Source organism: Ictidomys tridecemlineatus, chromosome 7, assembly GCF_052094955.1.
Source record: "Ictidomys tridecemlineatus isolate mIctTri1 chromosome 7, mIctTri1.hap1, whole genome shotgun sequence".
In the NCBI taxonomy this organism is placed as follows: Eukaryota; Metazoa; Chordata; class Mammalia; order Rodentia; family Sciuridae; genus Ictidomys; species Ictidomys tridecemlineatus.
The window spans coordinates 20649413-20670654 of NC_135483.1; the positions used below are offsets into that span (position 1 = coordinate 20649413).

Consider the following 21242-nt stretch of genomic DNA (forward strand, 5'->3'; position numbering starts at 1 on the left):
TCACAATAGCTAAGCTGTGGAACCAACCTAGGTGCTCATCAACAGATGAATGAATAAAGAAATTGTGGTACATATCCACAATGAAGTATTAGCCATAAAGAAGAATGACTTTATGACATTTGCCAGTAAATGGATGGATCTGGAGACTATCATGCTAAGGGAAATAAACAACAACAACAAAAAAAACCCCAAAATTCAATGTTTTCCCTGATATGTGGAAGCTAACCCACAATGCACAATTGCAGGGAATGGGGGAAGAATATAGAGTTCAGTGAATTAGACAAAGGGGAATTAAGAGAAGAGAGGGGGGAATTGGAAAAGACAGTAGAATGGATCTGATGTAACTTTCCTATGTACGTATATGAGTACACCACAGTGAATCCCACCACGGGTTACATCCACAAGAACGGGGTCCTAAAAAACTTAAATAAATAAATAATAAAAGAATGGGGTCCTAATTAGAATAAGATATACCCCATGCTTGTGTAATTATATGAAAATGGACTATAAGAAAAGAAAGATAAATATTAATAATGCTGAGAAACTGTTCTAGATGAAGTCAAGCAGGAGAGTTCAACTCTACTTGCATATCACATTGATGACTTTGAAATTTCCTGTGTAAACAGGGTTGCCTTTTTCTTTTCACCCTTCCCTTCTGAGAAAGGCTTCCCAGTATCACCAGCAGGTCACTGCCCATTCGGGTCTCCCATATGGTTCTGCACTGAAGGCAATAAATTTTATTCTGCTTCCTGCAGGAGGGAGGGTGTCTCATCATCCCCATTTTACTAGTGAAATAACAGAAGCCTGAAGATCACAACAATGATGATGTAGCTAATGACCAGTGACTCAGCCCTGGACTAGCTCTGGATTTTTAACTGTATCCCCCCAACACCTTTTTATTTTTAATCAAAATTTTCCTAATCAATGTCACGGTCTTTGTGGTCCTTGATACAGAATTTTATCCCATAATTTTTAAAGTATTTATTGCTTGCTCATCTTATGTAAAAGCACGAACACTTTCTATTTCTTCTACTGAATGTCTCTGAAATTGGGGTGATACTCACTTGTGAATTCCTGATAGTAATAAACATTCAAAATTCTAAGGGAAAACAAATCCCTTGGTATTAGGGAATGAAAGTCAAAGTTGGTTTAAAACTTGTTTGTAAACATTATTTGTGGGGTACTGTTTCTAATTCATTCCTGTGTAGAACTAGCATGCACAGTGTCTCTCCTCCTCCATATACGAATGCTATGTGTGTTGGCTGTTATGGCCATGAGCAGAATATTGAGGAGGAGGAGGCAGCTTGTCAATAGATACCTCTCATGCTTCTTGCTAATTAATTTTAAAAGATGCCAAACGTACAGTGGATAGCACAACAATGACACGACTCATCTAGTGACAAAGAGTCCCCAAACAATGCATACAAATGCTGACAGATACAAGCAGAAACACCAAGAGATTTAGTCTACGCATCAAAACCAGAAAAGGCCTTGAAAGTTGTTTATGATATCATAAATCTTCAGCTCTAGTCTCCATTAGGTTGGTACTAGAATTCTTTGCTTGAAAAATCAGCTCTGAGTTACAAGAGCAATAATTATTGAGTCTTCTCATGAATTCTTCCCAGAATCCTCAAATGCAACATTTTAGGGCTTTTTGAAATCAATTTTTAGAGGAAATTTTTAACTTCATATACTACAAACAACATAAAAATATTTAACCTTTAGTTGACTGTTAGGGAGCTGTTTTTTTTTTTTGGTTTGTTTGTTTGTTTGTTTTTCCTTCTTGGAGCACTAAAAATAATGCGAGTTCACATTTTTACTCCATTTGAAAACACCGTAATAAAATTTCTTTCTGAATTTATATTTCAGAAGGGAATTAATGGTATTCCAATTTCCTCCTATTAACATCATCAGCACCTGAATATAGTCAACCAAAAAAGTAGATTGTCTAAAACAGTCTTTTTACCCAAGACTGGAAAAAAAAAAATCAATATACAGTTCCCATCAGTACGGTAAATTACTTACAGTAACCACTGTGCAAATTTCCATTAACCCTTCTCTTCCTTGGCCCAGAGAAGGGCCTTCATTTAGCTGCTGATGATTCTAACTGTAACCAAGCAAGTGACCAGGCTTGGCACTGGGCTGTGCTCTGGGCTAGAAGTGAGAGAAGACTTATTGGTCTTGGAAGGCTTTGCTTGCATTCTTGCCAGGAAATGAGGTAATGGGTTGGCTGACCTTTGAGTCCCTGCTAGCTCTGGGATTGGGTGATTCGTAGTCACCTTTAGGAAATCACAGACATTGGACATTGGGCTGGGGATTTAGGAAGACAGATTTGAAGCCTATCTTTAGGTTATAAAAAAACAAGGCCTAGTTTGAACTAGCAGAACCAGTACACAACTACCTTTCCTGGCAATTGGCTGTTAATTTAGAGTAAGCTGTCCATCGGGAGTGGGAGGGTTTGGCCTCTGTGCCCATAGGCAGTTAAAAGCTTCAGAGCAAGACTGCCCAGACTCCAGTCTTGAAAGCAGGAGGGAGCTGGGGAAAGGAAGACAAAAAGAATCGGAGACTGAAAGTGGCACATTATGAGCCAACTATGACCCAAGCCCAGGATTTGTTTGGCTCTCACAGTGTAGAGAACAAAAATCAGTGAATTTTAAATGAGAAGATTTCATAAACTCTTGATTTTCATTCTTAAAAACATAAGTGGCAACACTTCATCTGTATTGTAGCTGTGTTTCTGCATAGCAAAGATGAGTTAAAGTGGCCAATTTGGGGGAAAAAAATACTTCACTTTCTGGTCTACTAGGGTCCACCTTATCTCAGGGGTCCCACAGGGCAGACCTTGTCACACAGCTGTGTTACCTGACAAGCAGAGCCGTTGAGTCTGTGAGCTCTGGGGTTACTAAATATGAACAAACTCCAGGTGAATCCAGCAGACAAGTATGGGGTCAAACTGAAGATTCAGTCCAAATAATTTCTAAGGAATAATAATTAAAACACCAGCATTTGCCAGTAATCGATTTTTTAAATCAAATTACTATAGATTCTTATCACTCTCTCTTACCTATACCAGACAGGCTTTCTTGAGGTGGGGATGGAGTGACAGCTCAGTGACTTGACTGAAAACACAAAAACTAGAATCTGTGGCTCAAGATTCTCCAAGTGCAAGTGGTACAAAGGACTCCACAACTTAGCCCTGTCCCCCAACCACGTGTTGATTTACGTAACAGAGACACCCAGGGTATCTGACCTCGGGCCAAGCTGCATTCAGAGGATCTTTCTCCCTCCTCCCTCACCTTCCTCCTCTCACTTCACTTTTTCTCTGCTTGTCTGAGCTCCCCACGGCCCTCTGCCTTGGCTTAATTCTCTAGCAAATTTTCTTTATATGGCAGCAAAGACAACCACTAACAGCATGTATAGCGTTGCATTGTGCCTTGGTACATAGTCCAAGAAGGAAAGAGAACTTTTTCCCCTTAGAAACCATAGCAATTCCAGTCGAGAACTTGTGTTTACTCTGTCTGGGTCATACACCCAGCGTTAATTTAGCAAATATTTATTTCATGCCTTCATCAGGGTCCTTGAAAACAGCAATGAAGCCCTCACTTGTGGGGCTTCCATTATGGGGGGGGGGAGGTAGGAGGGAATTAGAAGACAAAAATAAATATAATAATTAAGAAAATAGTTCAGTACTTGACAAATACAAGATACTTTGGTCTCGTTGTTTTGTTGTTTTATTTTCTTATTTATGCAAAGCCCCACAAGGAGCGGAAGAGTAGCTCCCAAAAGACAAAAGAGAGGTTCTTTAGCAGCAATGGGCAAGGAGGCAGCATAGGCAACTGGGGTGTTCCTGATGTGAGTTCTGCAGTGGGATGTTTTACTACCGTGAACATGTGCTCCCTTGTGGTGGGAGGAGAAGAGGGAAAAAGCCCAAGGCCCAAGTCTGGTCTGTGAGGCACTGAGACCTGGCACCGTCTACTTCCTGACACTAGCCTCCTGCCCAGTGATGCATGCTGAGGTGGGGCCTTGCACCTTTATGGTTCTAGCCTATCTTTGCCTGTTCTGAGCCCTGAACGTGCACACCTTGACTTCTGTCTTTTCTTCAAGGTTCCCCACTGAATTGTTAATTGCCCCTCCCATGACTCTCAAAGAACCAGTGCTTGTGTCTCTGGCAAGAAAATTAGCTTATTTATCTCTGTCTTGCTAGGAAGTAGAGGGACCTGTTCAGTCGGAGGCGCACACACACAGTCTGCAGTAATGGAACGGGACCAGTCTGTTCAGTGACTGCTGTCAAAGGCTCCTGAGAGCTGTGTTCACTTGAGTGAAGACCGAGGTGATGGGATGCTGTACAGGTGTTCCCACTCTCTGCCTTTATGTCCCCAGAGATGGTGGTCTTGCTCTGAGCCTCAGACTCACCTGCCTGAATGGGGCTTCCTGTGTGAGAATGGCAGAAATGGACTGGGGGAGTACCTAAGGTCCATCTGAGGACTCCTCGGGTGGTGGTAGAGAAGTGGTTGACAGCATGATCTATAGCTGTATTTGTATCCCAGATCTGCAGCTTCTTGGGTATATGACCTTTACCTGTCTTTATAGCTCTTTGTCAGTCATAGATAATAGATCACCTTCCGAGAGTTGTTAAAAAAGGAGATAATCCAGATAGAGCTCTTACGACTGTGTTTAACACATAGTAACTGCTCAGTAAATGTTTGCTGTTATTATCATTGTTATGAGAAGGAGGAGGCAGAGCCGCAGGAGAAGGCTATAAAGAGGTAGCAGCCAGCCAAAGAACCATTACACCCAAATTGCACCATTATAGAGGTTCCAAGTCACAGAGAGCACGTGTATGTATGTATTCCATTTGCTCCTCACAGTCTAGTGAAATAGTGTCATTTTCATCCACATCTGAGATATAAAGAACTTATGACCCAAATTGTGGTTTCCTTAGTATTAATCTACACCATTTTGCTTGTAATCCCATGATCTCATGATGTTCTCTTTCTAGATTTTTCTTTGTTCAAAAAATTCCAATTTGGGAATAGTGGTATGATTGGAGAAGCACAGGTTTGGGGTGTGGGACTCTGTTGTGTGCTCAGTGCTTATTGCTCTGTTGCTGGGGCTAGGGTAGAGCCAAGGATATCTGCTTAGTACAGGACACAGACCATCACCAGAGAGCAGGTTTGGAGCTAACTCAGAAAACAAAGGGCCATTTACTGGGGGAACTGTCCAGTGATACCAACTTCTAGAAGAAAAGCAGCCTTGTAATCCAGCCCGTTTTCTGGTTGGCACCCCTGCTCCCAACCACTTGCCATGGCACCAAGACTTCCCAGTAGGGTAGGGGCTGAAGCCACACTGCTACCTCCAACCTACCCTGTCATTTCCAATTGTGTCATATAGCATGCAGTCATTTGTCTGAGAAAACTATGACAGGGAGTCTATCTCGATTCTCTGAGCCAAAACTGGGGGACATCTGCAGTATGCCAGAGACCAGATTGGACTTGAAGGTCAGAGACAAGGAGCTTAGAGTAGTCTTTGTCTCATCCTCTGTGCACTTTTACATTCACAGGTTCCAGGCCTCACTTCATATGGAACATACTTGGAAGCTTCAAAGGCTCCTTTTAGCTTGCAGCAGACTGATTAATAACCACTCAAAAAGCAGCTGTCCTAATCCTCAGAATCAGTAATGTTACCGTATAAGGCAAAGGGTCTTTGCAGAGGTGACTAAATTAAGAATCTCTGTATGGAAGGTTATCCTGAAATATTCAGGTGGAACCTAAATCTAATTGTAAGAGACAGAGTTTACATGCACAAGAGAAGGTGGTGTGAGACTGAACAGAAGTTAGAGTGATGTAGCCACTAGCAAAAGCATGCTGGTGGTCAGCAGCAGCTGCAAAATCAAAGAACAGATTTTCCCCTACAGCTTCCTGACAGCCCAGTGAAAATGATGTTGAGCTTCTAGCTTCCAGATCTTTGAGGATTAAATTTCCATTTTAAGCCCCATGTTTGTAGTTTTTTTGCTATGTAAACCAAAGGAAACTAATAAATTGCTCCATGATTCAATGATCCTTCACCTGTCCTTGCTGCTCATCAGCTAAGCAAGGGGCTTTCAACCTCACATGGCGTGCATTCAAAATCAGAACCAAACCCATGTCATTGTTTAAGCCTGTGGGAAGGCAAAGCACTCAGCCTCATGGTCTCTGCTCCTTGGACTTCGTATTTGCTACTGTGGTCACCATCAACCTTTTCCCTCTACTATGTCCAGTTTCTTCTTGTTTCTGTTTTTCCTGTCAATCAGTTTCCAGTCAAGACTCTTACATCAGAAGAGACAGTAATTTAATGTCCTGGAGATCATTCGTATGTGGGTTAACAACACCACCTTTACATTGTTTTAGTAGCACTAAGTGCATATGTTCAATAAATATTTATGAGCACTACTGTGTACCCACATAGGAAACCTAACAGGAAATATTTCTTACCATAGTACAGTTCTCCAGAGAAACAAAACCAATAAGAGATATACATTGTGTATTTGTATATGTATGCATATTTTTAGAGAGGGAGAGAGGTTAATTGTAAGAGATTTGCTCATGTGATTGTAGAGGATGGCAAGTCCAGAATCTGTAGAACTGATGTCCCCATGGGAGTCCCAAGAGCAGAAGGTACAGTCTATTCTGGAAGATACTCTGCTTTAACCAATCTCCCAATGTAGATATTAATCTCATCAGAAAATATCCTCATAAAAACACCCAGAATAGTACATACCTAAATATCCGGTGCCTCATGGCCCAGTCAAGTTGGCATAGAAAATTAACCGTCCTCCTACTCCTCTGGAGCCGGCATTCTAGTGGGCAACAGTGCCCTTATATAAATGCTCCAACTTCAGATTGCAGCAAAACTCTAATTTTCCAAGAATGCAAACACAGTACCAGAGCCATGTTTCTGCTGGATGAACATCCTCACTGAATATTCCCTGGCCCAAGCCTCCATTAGAACTCTTAGGGAGTATTTTTAGCATTGGAGGCTTCTAATGGGGCTAATCAGTAGAGAGCTTGGGCTGTAGGAAATACTTATTTCTCTAAATTCTGCCATTTTATGCCTGTGCTCGCCTTACGCCCATCAACTCAGAGCTCTGGAATTTGAGGAACATCTTGAAGGAATGAGAGCACTAGGGGAAGAAAGAATAATTGTTCTCTTTTGTTTAATTCTGGCATTTTCATTACTTCTGCAGATTCCCAGGTGCTCTCAAAAGAAAAAATAGCAATTAACATGACCATGATTTCCTCCCTCCAACATATCCTCTCTAGAGCACTGACTCAATTTCCTGCTCAGAAATGGACTCTCTAGCCATTGGTAGATCAAAGCAAAGACCTGAGTCATCTCTGAAGTCTGCCTATCCTCAGACTCTACTGCTGGCATTGTAAATTCATAAAAATAGCTCAAAGTTCTTCTTACTACTTCTTCCTTTCCACCCAGTCTGAAGGCACCACGGCTTCCTGTTTGGACCATGTGGTAGTTTGTTGACTCTTCTCCATGTTCCTGATTTTCCCTCCCTAACCCTCAATCCATTCCATACATGGTGACCACAGGGATTCTTTTTTTTTTTTTCAAGAGAGAGAATCTTTTTTTGTAGATGGACACAACACAATGCCTTTATTTTTAAGTGGTGCTGAGGATAGAACCTGGGTCCCGCCCGTGCTAGGTGAGCGCTCTACCGCTGAGCCACAATCCCAGCCCCCACAGGGATTCTTTAATGCCTGATGTCATGTCCAAGCTACCTTTGCTTGTAACCAACTACCTTCAGAATAAAGTCCCAAGTCCTCCCTAGGCTACAAAACCCTCTGTAGTCTGGCCCCTGCCCTCTGTTATACCCACTTTCCTTACCATTCTCTTATCTTGTCTGCTCTGCCTTCATGATGCTAGCCATTCCTCCAGTTGATTGACACTTCTGTTCCTTCATTGTTCTCTCTGGTTCCATTGGTCTCCCCTTCAGGAGACACCAAACTGTGACAGCGCCCCATCTTTCCAATGGGTCTTTCCTGTGCCTGCTCCTGCCTCGTCTTCACAGCAGCTGCTATTACCTACCTACCGTCATATCTCCATCTCTACATCAATGCCTGGGCCTCAGTCTCTTTGTGCATTGCCTTCTCCACACTGAACAGTGAGCTCTGAGGAGGCAAAAGCATTATGCATGTATACATGTCCAGCATCCAGAATAATGCCAACCTTGTAATGGTGGCCAGTAAATACTAGATAAAGGAAAGACTGACAGAAGAGGAGTAAGGTCAATAATAAGGACTTCATTATTCTCCTGACCCCAAGAGTGTGTGGTTCTTTGAAGAGCCTGGAAGTCCGCCATCCAACCATTACCTGTAATCAGGAAACTCAGTTGCTACTTCTTTTCTGAGACTGGGTTGATTTTCACTCCTTGAGCAGTTGACTGCAGAACAAGGTGGCCGAGACATTCTTGTGTTGAGTGTTGGGACTGTTGAAGCTATAAAAATGCGTTCTTCCTTTTTCCTTTTCTTAGACTACATGTCCTTCACTCAATGACAGCTTCCTAGTGCCCAAAATAGGGGACCTACCATATTTGCCCTTTCACAGCATTCAACACACACCCATGGTTGTGTCATGGGCTGCCTTCCTCGTCAACCTGAAGGCTTCAAGATTGCCTGTCTTCTGTGTTCACCATTGTACCCAGGATGGCATCATTATATCCACCACCTCGTTAGTGCCGAAATAATGCTTGTTGAACAAAATACTGATTTTTTTTGATGATTAATGAAAATTAACATTATATGTTTAAAAACAAAGGATGTAATTTATTGATTCACTAATTGTCATTTCCCTGCATTAAAAAAGCAGAACCACGCATATTTGGACACTTTTTCATTTTGTAGTCAGCAGGAGGGGCGAGATAGAAAACTGGTGGGACATTTTGCTCCTGGAAATGATTTAATTATTGCAGGGGTTTTCCAGAACCATCAACTTGAAAGAAACCATCCAAGGAAATGAATCAGATTTTCTTATAAGATCCAAGGTGTTCTAGATGTTGTTTTGTCAGGAAATGCTGAACATTTTAACCTTCATCTCTCTTCCTGAAGTCTGAGCCTTTTATTTTTTTCCATCAAGGAAGATCAAGCACAACTGAAGAAATAGTGGGAAGAATCATGGAAACCTTTCATGCTTTAAAAATTCTTGAATTTCTTAATTTCCCTTTCTTACCAAATGGAAATAAAAACAGTGAGATCTATAGTATCGGGATTTGGATGAAACAATTTGAACAGCTACAAGTATCATGTATAAAACACTTACTAAGTATGATTGTCTTACATAGTCAGAAAACACCCAGACTTTGATAATTGATAGTTTTGTAATTCATATATTCAAGCCTGATGTATTTAATCACTGTTCTGCTATATCACGTGCCCATACTTCGAGCAATCAGATATATTTATAGGAAGGCTGAGACAAGAGGGTTCATCAAACAAGGAACAGTTGAGCTGAGTGCATTGGAATAAAGCCCTGATATCACTTAGTAACACTAAGCTCTAATCATGGGCCAGTGTCCTCTCCAGACTGCAGCTGCCCAGGGTCTGAGCAGAGCCCCAGCAGCTCTTGGTGTAGAATGTCATGATTTTGGAAACCACAGAGTTACCTTTTGGTGTTAGGAGGGATTTGGATCTTCTGAATTTTGGGTAGTGTATCATGCAGTATTTATAAGTTTATAGCATGCCAAATCTCTGGTATTTGGACACCAAGTATCCACGAAACTGATAGCGGAGTCCCGCTCACTGTTTTTCAGGTGAGACTTCAGGACCAGGGTCTAAGAGTGGGTGGAACACAGAAGCCATTCCCATCCTGGAGCTGGGACTCTGGCTCTCCCTTCCTTGGCAGGCCTCCGCTCGCTGCTTTTGATTATGGCCACTACCCAGAAACTGTGAAAGCAAGGGAAATCTAAAGCCATCTGTTTGACTTCTTAAGAACGTGTAAATTCCAGTCACAAGGCCAATTGCTGCTGTAACAAATTATCACAAACTTAGAGGCTTAAAGTGACACAAATTTATTATCTTACAGTAGTGAAGTCACGCGTCTAAAATGGGTCCCCTGGGGCTCAAAGCAAGGTGTTGGTAGTGCTGCATACCCAGAGCGGGCAGGAGAGAGGCCGTTTCCTTGTCTTTTCCAACCTCTAGCGGCTGCCTGAGCACCTGGGCTAGTGGCCAGTTCCCTCTGACTTCTGCTTGCTTTGCCACATCTTTTCTCCTTCTCCCTCTACCATCCCCCTCTTCTTCTTAGAGGAGTCCTGTAGGTAGACTGGGTGGACCCTGCCCTGGATCATGCCGAGTATCTCCCATCACAGGGTCCTTACCTTAATCAAGGATGCAAAGCCCCTTTTGTAGTGGAAAATGCCAAATCCATAGAAATTAGACTGCAAACATCTCATGGTCCCTCATTTCACCCATCCCAGAAGGTAGTAGAAGCCCTGGAGTCTGCTTTTGTCCTTTCCCTGATTTCTTACGACTACCTTAATCCCCTCGGTAGCCAGCCTGAGGTTCAGCTTTGGGTCCCTGGGTCAAATGCAGATTCTGTTGAAGCCTCCGACACCCCTGCCAACATGCCCACTTCTGAGCTCACTTCCTTGCAGGAACTACTCCAGGGCTACATCTGTAATGGTATAGTTCTGCCACTGCTTGCTGTTATGGTTTAGATAGGAGATGACCCCAAGAGCTCCTTCTGTTAGTGCAGGAATATTCAAAGGTGAAATGATTAGATTGGAAGAGCCATAACCAAATCAGTCCATCCTAGTTTGATTGGGCTGACCAGGTGGTAACCATTGGCAGGTGGGGCATGGCTGGAAGAGGAAGGTCACTGGGGTCTGCCCTGGAAGGATGCCTCTTCCCTGTGCCCCCCTTCACCCTCTCTCTCTCTTTGATTCTTGACCTTGCAGTGAGCTGAGCAGCTTTCCTCCACTGGCCCTTCCCCCATGATGTTCTGTCTCACCTCGGGCCCACAGCAATGGAGTCAGCCATCTAACACCTGAGACCTCTGAAACTATGATCCTCAAATAAACTTTCCCTCTTCTAAGTTGTTCTTGTCGGGTATTTTGGTCACAGTGACACAAAACCTGACTTAAACAGTTCCCATCCAATATTCCTGACCAATATTCCTACACCACCCCCCTCCCACTTCTGGGAACATGTTGGAAGTGAAAGATGCAGCCCTGTGAGTGGGAAGATTTCTGTGATTAGTTCTGGCCAGAGATGACTCTGGGCTGAGTGTGTCATCAATGGGATCTTCTAGTGCCTTTGTTTCTCCCTCTGGTTCTCTAAACAGCCGGGTTAGAGGCGGGTGGTCTTGCAGTCAACTTGCTGAACAAGCTGAGAGTCACTTTGTTGTACTCACTGATGTTTTGGGGGTTGTTTGTTATTGTACCATGTAAGCTAACTTATCCTGACTGGTGCATTTTATAAGGGCGAAAGGGAAGGGAGCAAAAAGAGCAGGCTGCACAGACTGTGCCCCACGGGTTCTCTCACTCACAGGCCACAGGGGCTTTCCTGTTCCTTTGATGAAAATGCCCATTAACTTCACCATCTGGTTGGTGGTCTTTTTTTTTTTTTTCAACCGTGGTAGAACATTTAGTTTCTGGAGTATGTAATAATGTACCCGCAGACTTACCATGGATCACATGTGGTTGACTCTGACTCTCCTTCAGTCATGGAAATGAGAAAAGATCTGCAGTTGTAATGCCTAGGGATGTCAGGAGAGACTAGAGGGTGGTGCCATGGGAAGTTAACAACCATCATTCCCTTTATTTCTTATAGTAAACCTTCAAAATGGAAGTGCTTATTTCAGGGCAAGCCCAGCTGGGAAGAACATTAATAGAAATCTTGGTACAGGGGAAGCAGGTAGACCTCTGGGGCAAGGCAGCATCCAAGGAGGCCATGCTGGCCACCCAGGGTGTGGATACTGAGGGCTCCAACCCAGGCTTGCTATCTTGCTTTGCTGAGCTTCCCCAACTCCTCCTGCCCTTGGCCCTGCTGGAACCCTCACTCTGGGCCAGTGGTTGAGATTAAGGCAAAGCCCCAGCAGCTGGAGATGGACTCCAGCCCTGTGCCAGAGGAGCAGCCAGAGAGAGAGAGCCCTGAAGATTCAAAACCAACTCTAAATGCATGCTTCACAGAGACAAGATTGTGTCTTGAGCTCCGTGTTGCTGGGTTTCTACAGAACCAGTTAGAGCATCCAGTTCTGTATCTGGGCTGTTGGTGCCTTGGGCTCCTGTGGCCCCCTGAGAACCTGTCCCTCAATGAAGAGCTTTGTTTCTATGGAAACCTGCATTGGTGACCCAAATATCCATTTTCTATTTTATCTGACTCAGCGTTTAAGTTAGTTGGAATATATTAGATACAAATTGGGGTTTTCTTACACACATGGATTTTCTTCGTCCCAATTGCCCATTCTTGTCAACAAGGACAATGGAGGGCCCTCTGTTCTGCAGTGTATGTATGGTCGGAAACTTCTACTATGTGGGGACCAACTAGGACCAAGACGGAATTCTTCTCCAATGAATTGCTCATCTGTTGTTCTTTATTTCTTAACCCTTCAGGGCGAGCTCTGCTGAGACTCACAGACAAAAAGCTTGAGCGGATGGGGATAGCCCAGGAGAACCTCCGGCAGCACATCTTGCAACAGGTGCTCCAGCTGAAGGTGCGAGAAGAAGTCCGAAATCTGCAGTTACTCACACAAGGTACATCATTGCTTCCTACTGGATGGCTGGAAGGGGAGATGGAAGACAGAAAGTCTTTTCATAGTAACAAAAGGGAGCCAGGGAGAATTTGTTATTGTTTCTTTGCAGAATTTCCCTTCATTTAAAATTAAAAGAAAAAAAAAAGCTACATAGATTTAAAGACCCAATTCCCTCCCTCAAAACTTTTATTTTTCATAGCTCTCTAGAGGAAAAGATGCATGAATAAGAAATGGATAAGCAAACAGAACTATTAGAACTAACCTCAAGGTCTTCACATATAGCTATTATAGATTGCATACTGCACTACTCCAGATACCAGTCACATAGATCAGGGTTCAGTTGTGTCCTCAACAGTTGTACAGTGTGCACTCTGCACAACTATACCATGGAGCCCTAGATATCTTCATCTGACTGGTAATTCTGAGAAGCCTTTGGAATTTGAGTGATTTCATACTTAATGTGAATAGCGGTGCAGGTGGGGGTTTTATTGTGTTTTGTTTTACTTTATTTTTTTATTGGCCAGTCTTAGAAAAACATTTTAATTGAATGTCCCTATGTAAATGAATTTATACACACACGTACTCTAGAGATCATGAAAACCCTACTTTAGTGTCTTGAAAATAGAGTAATTTAAAAATATGCTGTAAAGAATTTATGACTAGACTATTAAGACCATATAATTCTTAATAGGAATCATTAATAACTTCAACATGTTTTAGAGTACTTAAAAGCCCTATAACTATAGAAGTGACAGAGGGAAAAAGCTAAAGTTAGAAGAAAACCTTAAGTCACACTATGTGTAAATATGTGTCTACTTAAGATGTGGTTGCTATCATCCTACATTGACTCTAACCTTTTTTTTCTTTTAATGCTCAATTGTGCATCATTTTAAATGAAAGGATTGATAAAATATGTGTTTTTGAGAGCCTTGAGTATTCTTCAATCTGCAGAATGTTGTAATTGCTTGCACACTTCTATTGGAGAAATCTGGGTCAGCCAAGTTTCTTGTTATTGCATTTAGATTAACCCAGTAATAGTCCATTTGCCTGGAGGAAATAATGTACTGCCTGAAAGATGACTGCTCCAGAAGGATAAATATAGACTGCAAGTGATATGGAAATAGCATTGTTTATTTGATATGCGTTTTTTTGAATCTTGTCCCAAGAGGCTTCCAGTGGTGAGGTTATAGGTACTGACTGGTCTGCTGAGTGAATGAATTTTGAATGGGACATACTGATATACTTTTAAGTTTCTCTTAGGAAATAAATAAAGATTTATGACAAGAAAATCCATCACAGTGCTATTTATAAGATGGAAAAAAAATTAGAAACAACCTAGAGTTTAAGCAGTATGGAAATAATCTAATGATTTTGCTTAAATTTATAGGAGACATATAATGCTGTCATTAAAATTACATCCTGGAAGAACACATGACATGTGAAACTACTCATGAATTGGGGGGGCAGGATGTGTATAAAATTTATTTATAATATGATAATATGAGCCCAATTTTGCAGATAGAAATATATATGTATATAAGTATATATATATTTTTTTTCTTACATGTACATAAAGAAAAGAATGCAAGTCAGTGTGCCAATATTTTAATCATGGTTCTCACTGGGTGGTAGGATTGCGCGTGATTTTTAATTGTTCTTTTTATGTTCTTCTATTTTCCAAATCTCCCACTGCAAATCCACATGATGGTTATAATAGGAAGCACACGCTTTTTCTTAAGCTTTCAGCACAGCATATTTCTGTCCAGGTTCTAGTTAGTGTCTGAGCTTCTGGGCTCTTTTGTTTCCCATGAATGAGACCCATACTCACTGCTCATCCACTGTGGCCTTGACACCTGTCCTCCTCTCCTGACCATCTGCACTGCACTCGCTTTGCAAAATCAATTTCCACAGTCTTCATCACCCTGGATGTGTACCATAAGATTTTCCCCAAGTTGATACTCAAGCTCAATATATGTTCTTGTCCTGCCTTTTCAATTCAATTGTCACTTTCTTTCCCTTTGAAAAGCTCCACACTGGTGTTCTTGCCTCTCATTCCCCTTAGAAGAGATCCCCGGTCTCTAGTCCTGGATATCCTGTCTGCACTCATCTTACTTTTCTTATTGCTTCTCCTTTACCTGTAAATGCTCAAACTCATTTAAGGTAGGCGTCCATTAGAAAATCCATTGCCTTATTAACGTGATAGTTTCTTTACAAGAGGAAAAAGGGAAATAAAATTGACAAGTTTTTTTTAAAACTGCTAATAGAAGTTCTTAAGACAGCTGGGAAGCCTTAAAATATTCATTGTCTCGTTTTGCTAAAATAAGAATTGGAATTCCATTCCATTCAAGGAATCTGATTGGTTTAACATAGGTATCATATGGAGAGTCACCATACGAGTGATCCGTGATTCAGTAGGAATGTCTTATTCTTCATTTCCACAAATATTAATCAGCAGAAACAATATGCTAAATAGGTACAGAGATTTCAGAACAACTGAATGCTGTTTAGTCTTTGGAAATCCCTGGGCCTCTCCTGTTTATAGAAATGGAATACATTTTCATGGCTCACATGGGGCTGTAACTCTGGCATAATGCAATTAATTTTTGTTGGTGTTGATTATCTGATTCATTCAGGCTGCTGCAATAAAATACCACAAACTGAGTAGGTTGTAAACAAGAAGAACTTATTTTTGACATTTTTGGAGGCTGGGAAGTCCAGAATCGGGGTCCTGGCAGATTCAGTGTCTGGGGAGGGCCTGCTTGAACGCAGACCTCCCTTTCACTGTCTCCCCCAGGGGTAGAAGCAGAGAAGCTCTCTTCTGGAGCTGCCTTAGAAGGGCACTAATTCCATTCATGAAGGCCCTACCCTCAGGTCCTAAAAGGCCCCACCACGACCTTGGGAATTAGGACTACAGCCTGTGACTTTGGGAGGCACATAACATCAGTCCATTACATTGGAATTTAACAGTTGTTTTTTGTTGTTGTTGTTGTTTGTTTGTTTTTTTAACCAACCAACATGTTTGATAAAAGTAGTTCACTTTTGAGGAAAGGCTTTTATTTTTTAAATGACTGAATTTCTTATGAGTTCCCTTCTGCCTTTGAAGGTAGTTTCAAAACACAGGATCTTGGAAAGAAACTTAAGTAGCCATCAAAGAAGAACAGTTAATTAAATCATGGTGCCTCATTTAGGCACTGGAGTCCTCTAGAGCCGTAAACACAAGAACGAAGCATACCAGTATGGAAGGAACTTCTGGGATGTCCTGAGAAATGAAGAAGGCAGGGTGCAGAACCACACGTATAGCGTACTACCTCTGCCAAAGGCGAAGAAATGACAATGCAGAAATATCTGTGTGGGCTCTGTTTGTGTAAGGACATTCAGAACATTCCCCTAGAAGTTAATAGAAACTGCACTATTCAAAAGAATAAAAGTTTTTCAAAATTAAAAAAAAAAAAGATGTGAATATTAACACCAGATAGGCCTGAATTTTCAATCCTGGCCCAATACTCCCAGCTGTGTTACTTCAGGGAAACTACTTAATCACCCTGTGTTCCAGTTTCCTAATTTCTGAAATGGAGATCAATCAGTCTGCCCAACCAATAGGAGATAGCAAGAGAATCAAAGAAGCAAAATGTATAAATCATTCAGAGTAGGGTGACAGTAAAGAAGATACTTAGCTAAGAGTAGAAATCAGATAATTAAATCAAACTCACAAATTCCAGCAAGTCTTATTTTTAGCATCTTTATTGAGATATATTCCTATAGCATATAATTTACCCATGTAAAGTGTACAATTCAGTGATTTTTAGTATATTCACAGAGATAACTATTGTTGTCATAAATTTTAAAGCATTTTCATCAGCCTGGGAAGAAGTCTCCTACCATCAGTGGTCATTCCTGGTTTCCTTCCAGCATTCCTAGCCACCAGCTCCTGGAAAGAACTAATGTTCTTCTATTCTCCTGTTCTGAACATTTCCTGTGAATTAGGTCATCTAGCATAAGGTCTCTTATGATTAGCTTTCACCCGAGGTAATCCTTAAGGTAATTCACCCATGATGTAAGCATATGTCAGTATTTAACTTCTTTCTACTTCATTGTATGACTATACCAAATTTTGTTTATCCATCTGCTGATAGGCATTGAGATTATTTCTGAATTTTGACTGTGATCACTAATTCTGCTTCATGTGCCGGTTTTGGTGTAAACACCTGTTTTCGTTTCTCTTGGGCCTATCCTAGGAATGGAACTTCTGGCTAATATGGCAACTCCAAACATAACAAAAGCCAGAAGTGCTTCACCACTTCACATTTCTACCTGTAGTGTCTGAGTGTACCAGGTTCCCGGCTACTCGCCAGAGCTCATTATTATCTTAAAGCCATGCTCCTATGTATGAAGTGATGCCTCATTGTGGTTCTGATTTGCATTTTTCTGATGGCTTCTCGTGCGTCTATTGGTCATTTTTATATTTTCTTCAGGAAAAAAAAAAGATTGCAAATCCTTTGCTCATTTTTAGAGGGATTATTTGTGTTTTTCTAAGTTTTGTCTTTGACCCACTGTTTCCTCGTGCATTACTACCCATCTTATTTCTAAAATTTGGAGCTAATTATTCCATTGCTATTTCCAAAGAGTAATTCCACACTCAAAGTATGAAATCCTACCCCACTAGAGATATTCAAAAGAGCCTGACACAAATGTGAAAATCAATTCCAAAATAAAACAACTGAATGCACTCCACAGATTTTCTCTCAACACTTTTAGCTGTAGAAACTAAACACACACACACAGAGTTGCATCTGTTTGTGTGCAACCTCTGAATTAAATACTTGCATATGAAAGCTCATTCTGCATGTTTCTAGGAAAAATAAAATAATAATTAAGCCTACCTCTCCCATTTTTGGTTGCTGGTATAAAAGTCTTCTTGAGCTTCTGATTCTGCACCAGTGTTTTCACACAGTTGGCTAGGAGCCCCAGGACTGCAGCCAAGATACTCACAAATGGAGCGGAAGAGCTCCACCTAGCCACTGTGGGCTACCTGAGCACAGGAAACATGAATTCTCCACCCTCCTTCTGTGTAGTGGAAGCATAGTACATCCGCTCATAATCACTATCAATGAATCATGGCAAAGTCTCCTGAAACAACTCACGGTGTGAAGCTGGAGCTGTCCTTCAGCTGAAATCCTGGCCTCTCACACCTGGCTCTTATTCTCAAGGTTGCCACAATTACTTGACATTTGCAAGTAACATAATCGATGTTTGGCCTTGCTTTCATGTCATCCCTCTGGTGCCGGCAAGGTGATTTTCTCCTCTAATAGCCTTTGGTCCTCTGTGTCCTGTCCACAGAACAGCCAGGTGTCAATCTGATAGTCTTGCTTGATTGCACATCCCTGCTGGAAACTCAGCAGGGTCAGGATACCTCTAGTTGTCTCTTGGGAAACAGAGTATGAGTTGGAAAATCATTATTACACTTTCCTTCTGCTTGATTCATGAGAAATTGGGGGAAAGGTGCCTTACATAACACTCAGCAGTGGTGAACAATTATTGTAGGATCCTCCAAGTCATTTTATAATCAAGGATATGAAGGACATTCTTAACGTTTTAATAATGGACATTTCTAGGAAGAAAAACTCCCTAGGGAAACCGAATGCTGTTTTTCATATATCTAATATGTATTAACTATTCATTATCTACAAAGCCTGCACTAGCTGTCACATCAATTCCTGCCTTTTTTCTTACCATGACCGCTGCTATTTGTTAGCCTCAGTGCACATATAGGGAAAGGTAAGGACCAAGAACCTAAGTAATATATCTAAAATCAGACAAATGCTAAAAAGCCTGATAGAGGTTCAACTCCCCAGTAAGTTTTTATCCATCATACTTCTCTGCCTCTGATCTTTCAAATGAGGTAAGAATGCCCATCTCAGAGTGCTGATTCAGTGAGATTTTATGTAGAAATCATATACCACAGTTCATGACATATGAACTATTCCAGATGTGGGAAAACATAGCTTTGTAAAGGATCAGACAGTATTTTAATCTTTGCAGTTTCTAAATAGTGTCTGATGTACCTGCTGCACTGTGCTAAAGCAACCACAGAAAATACTTAAATGAATTGAGTATAGCCATGTTCCAGTAAAACTTTATTTACAAAAATAATTACTGATACACATAAAAGGAAATTAGAATGAATAGGCTACGTATAGAATAGGAGAAAATGTTTTAAATCATATATCTGGTAAGGGATTAGTATCTACAACTCAGCAACAATAAAAATAATCAATTTATAAACAGGCAAACACTTGAATTGATAATTATTCAATGAAGGTACACAGATGGCCATCCACCATCAGAAAAAAATGATCATCACTAATCATTAGATAAATGCAAAGGAAAACCATAATGAGATATCACTTCACACCTATTAGAACACTAGCAAAAGAAAAGAAAAGATAGTAGAATGAATGAAACAGACATTTTTACTTTATGTATGTATGTGACTGTATGACCAATGTGATTCTACAATATGTATACTCAGAAAAATGAGAAATTATATCCCATCTATGTATATCAAAGTATATAAGTGCATTCTACTGTCATATAACTAATTAAAACAAATTTTAAAAATTTTAAAAAAATAACAAATGTTGGCAAGAATATAGAGAAATTGAGCTGGGTGTGGTAGTACACACCTGTAATCCCAGATACTCAGGAGGCCGAAGACAGAAGAGTCACAAGTTCAAGGCCAACTGGGCAACATGGTGAGGTTCTGTCTCAGTAAAATAAAAAGGGCTAGGGGTATATGAATCTCTCTGGTAAAACACTTGTCCAACCTATGCAAGGCCCTATGTTCTATCCTAGGATAGCAAAAATGAAAAGAATATAGAAAAATTGAACCCTTGTGCACTATTAGTAGGAATGTAAAATTGTGTAACTATTAAGGAAAACAATATGGAGTTTCCTCAGAAAATTTAAAAGAGAATCACCATATGATCTATTAGTCTTACTTTTTGGTATATATCCAGAAGAATTTAAAGCAAGATCTTGAAGAAATATTTGTACACCCATGTCTACTACAGCATTATTCACAATAACCAAGACTGGAAGCAACCCAAGCGTTTATCAATAAATGAATAAAGTAAGCATCATATATACAGCCAATGGAATAATATTCAGCACTTTAAAAGAAGGAAATCTGGTCAATGGTTGCCCCATGGATGAACCTGAAGGATATAATGCTAAATGAAATAAGCCAGTCACAAAAGGACAAATAATGTATGATTCCATGGCTCATATGAAGTGTCTAAAGTAGTCAGAATTATAGAGTGGCAACCAGGGACTCGGGGGAGGAAGAAGAAGTTTTTACAAATATAGAGTTTCAGTTTTGCAAGGGGAAAAATGTAAGAGATTTGTTGCACAATAGTTTCAGTATACTTATCAATACTGAACTGTAGCCTTAAAAATTAAGATGCTAAATTTAATGTTACATGGTTTTACCACAATTAAAAAATTTACCAAACCACAGTTAATGGACTTATGCTTTATAAGGTAAAAGTGTGAGCTTTTGACATTTTTGACATGAAGATTATTGTTTTATTCTTGGTATTTTCCCTTTAAGTTATAAGTTTTTCCCTCAATTCAAGGGGTGCTATAATATAAACCCACTCCTAGGGTGTCTGTTTCAGTGGCTTTCTTAGCTATAAATAATGATTAGTGTAAAAATTTCTCAGCTGTGAGATTTGGGTACATTCAAAGAAAAGCAGTGTCCCAACTGAAAGATAAGGCAGATGATGGTAGTAAACACTGCCATCTTCAACTGCCTTTATAATTAGTGCCTGCAAAATGTAAAAAGAAAAGCCTGATTGTTTACCAGGGCCAGTTTTGGCTCATTAAATGTTAGTGTTTCCCAGAGGACTTTTCCTACATTGTCCAAATATATGTGTCAAAATTTAGTTGGGAATTGTGCGACCAGATGGACTTTCCCATAGTTCCATCTTTTGGAATGACAAAAATTAGAAACACCGCATTCTAATCTAAGAAGACTTTTCAGAACTGTGTGCAGAATGGGTATTTTAGTGCAGTCACCTCCGCAGTGATACTTCAGCTACTGAAGTGGGCCAGCTGAACTGAAATGGGCCATCTGGTCCACCACCTTGCTTCAAGGAGGGAGTCTTTGTAGAATAGAGCAATCAACTCTTGAGAAATTGTCTGATCACGTTTTACAGATGGGAACACCAAGACTCAGAGGGAATTAGAAGATTCCCCCAGGTTACATAGCTAGTTAGCGGCATAACTCAAACTAGATCTCAGTTCTCTTAATTCCCACTCAAGTGTTTTTTTCTCTTGTTATTTTTATTAGCGTATAATTTACATATAGAGAAATTCGTCATTTTTAGAGTATAGTTCTGCAAGCACTGGCAAATGCCCATGGTTGCATAAACACCATTATGCTCAAGATACGGAGATTCCATTGCTCAAAAAAACATTCACCCAGTGTTCCTTTGCCATCATCCCTC

The 21242-nt window shown here is 40.7% G+C and overlaps 1 protein-coding gene across 9 annotated transcripts in view; it reads left to right on the top strand.

The window, feature by feature from the left end:
• The window catches only part of Samd12 (sterile alpha motif domain containing 12), a 430917-nt gene that overhangs the window by 192621 nt on the left and 217054 nt on the right, over positions 1-21242 (top strand). For all 9 annotated transcript variants that reach the window (XM_078016757.1, XM_040293706.2, XM_078016764.1 and 6 more), the window contains exon 4: positions 12596-12736. In XM_078016757.1, coding sequence (XP_077872883.1) covers positions 12596-12736 — 141 coding nt within the window. The remainder of the gene's footprint in view (positions 1-12595; positions 12737-21242) is intronic.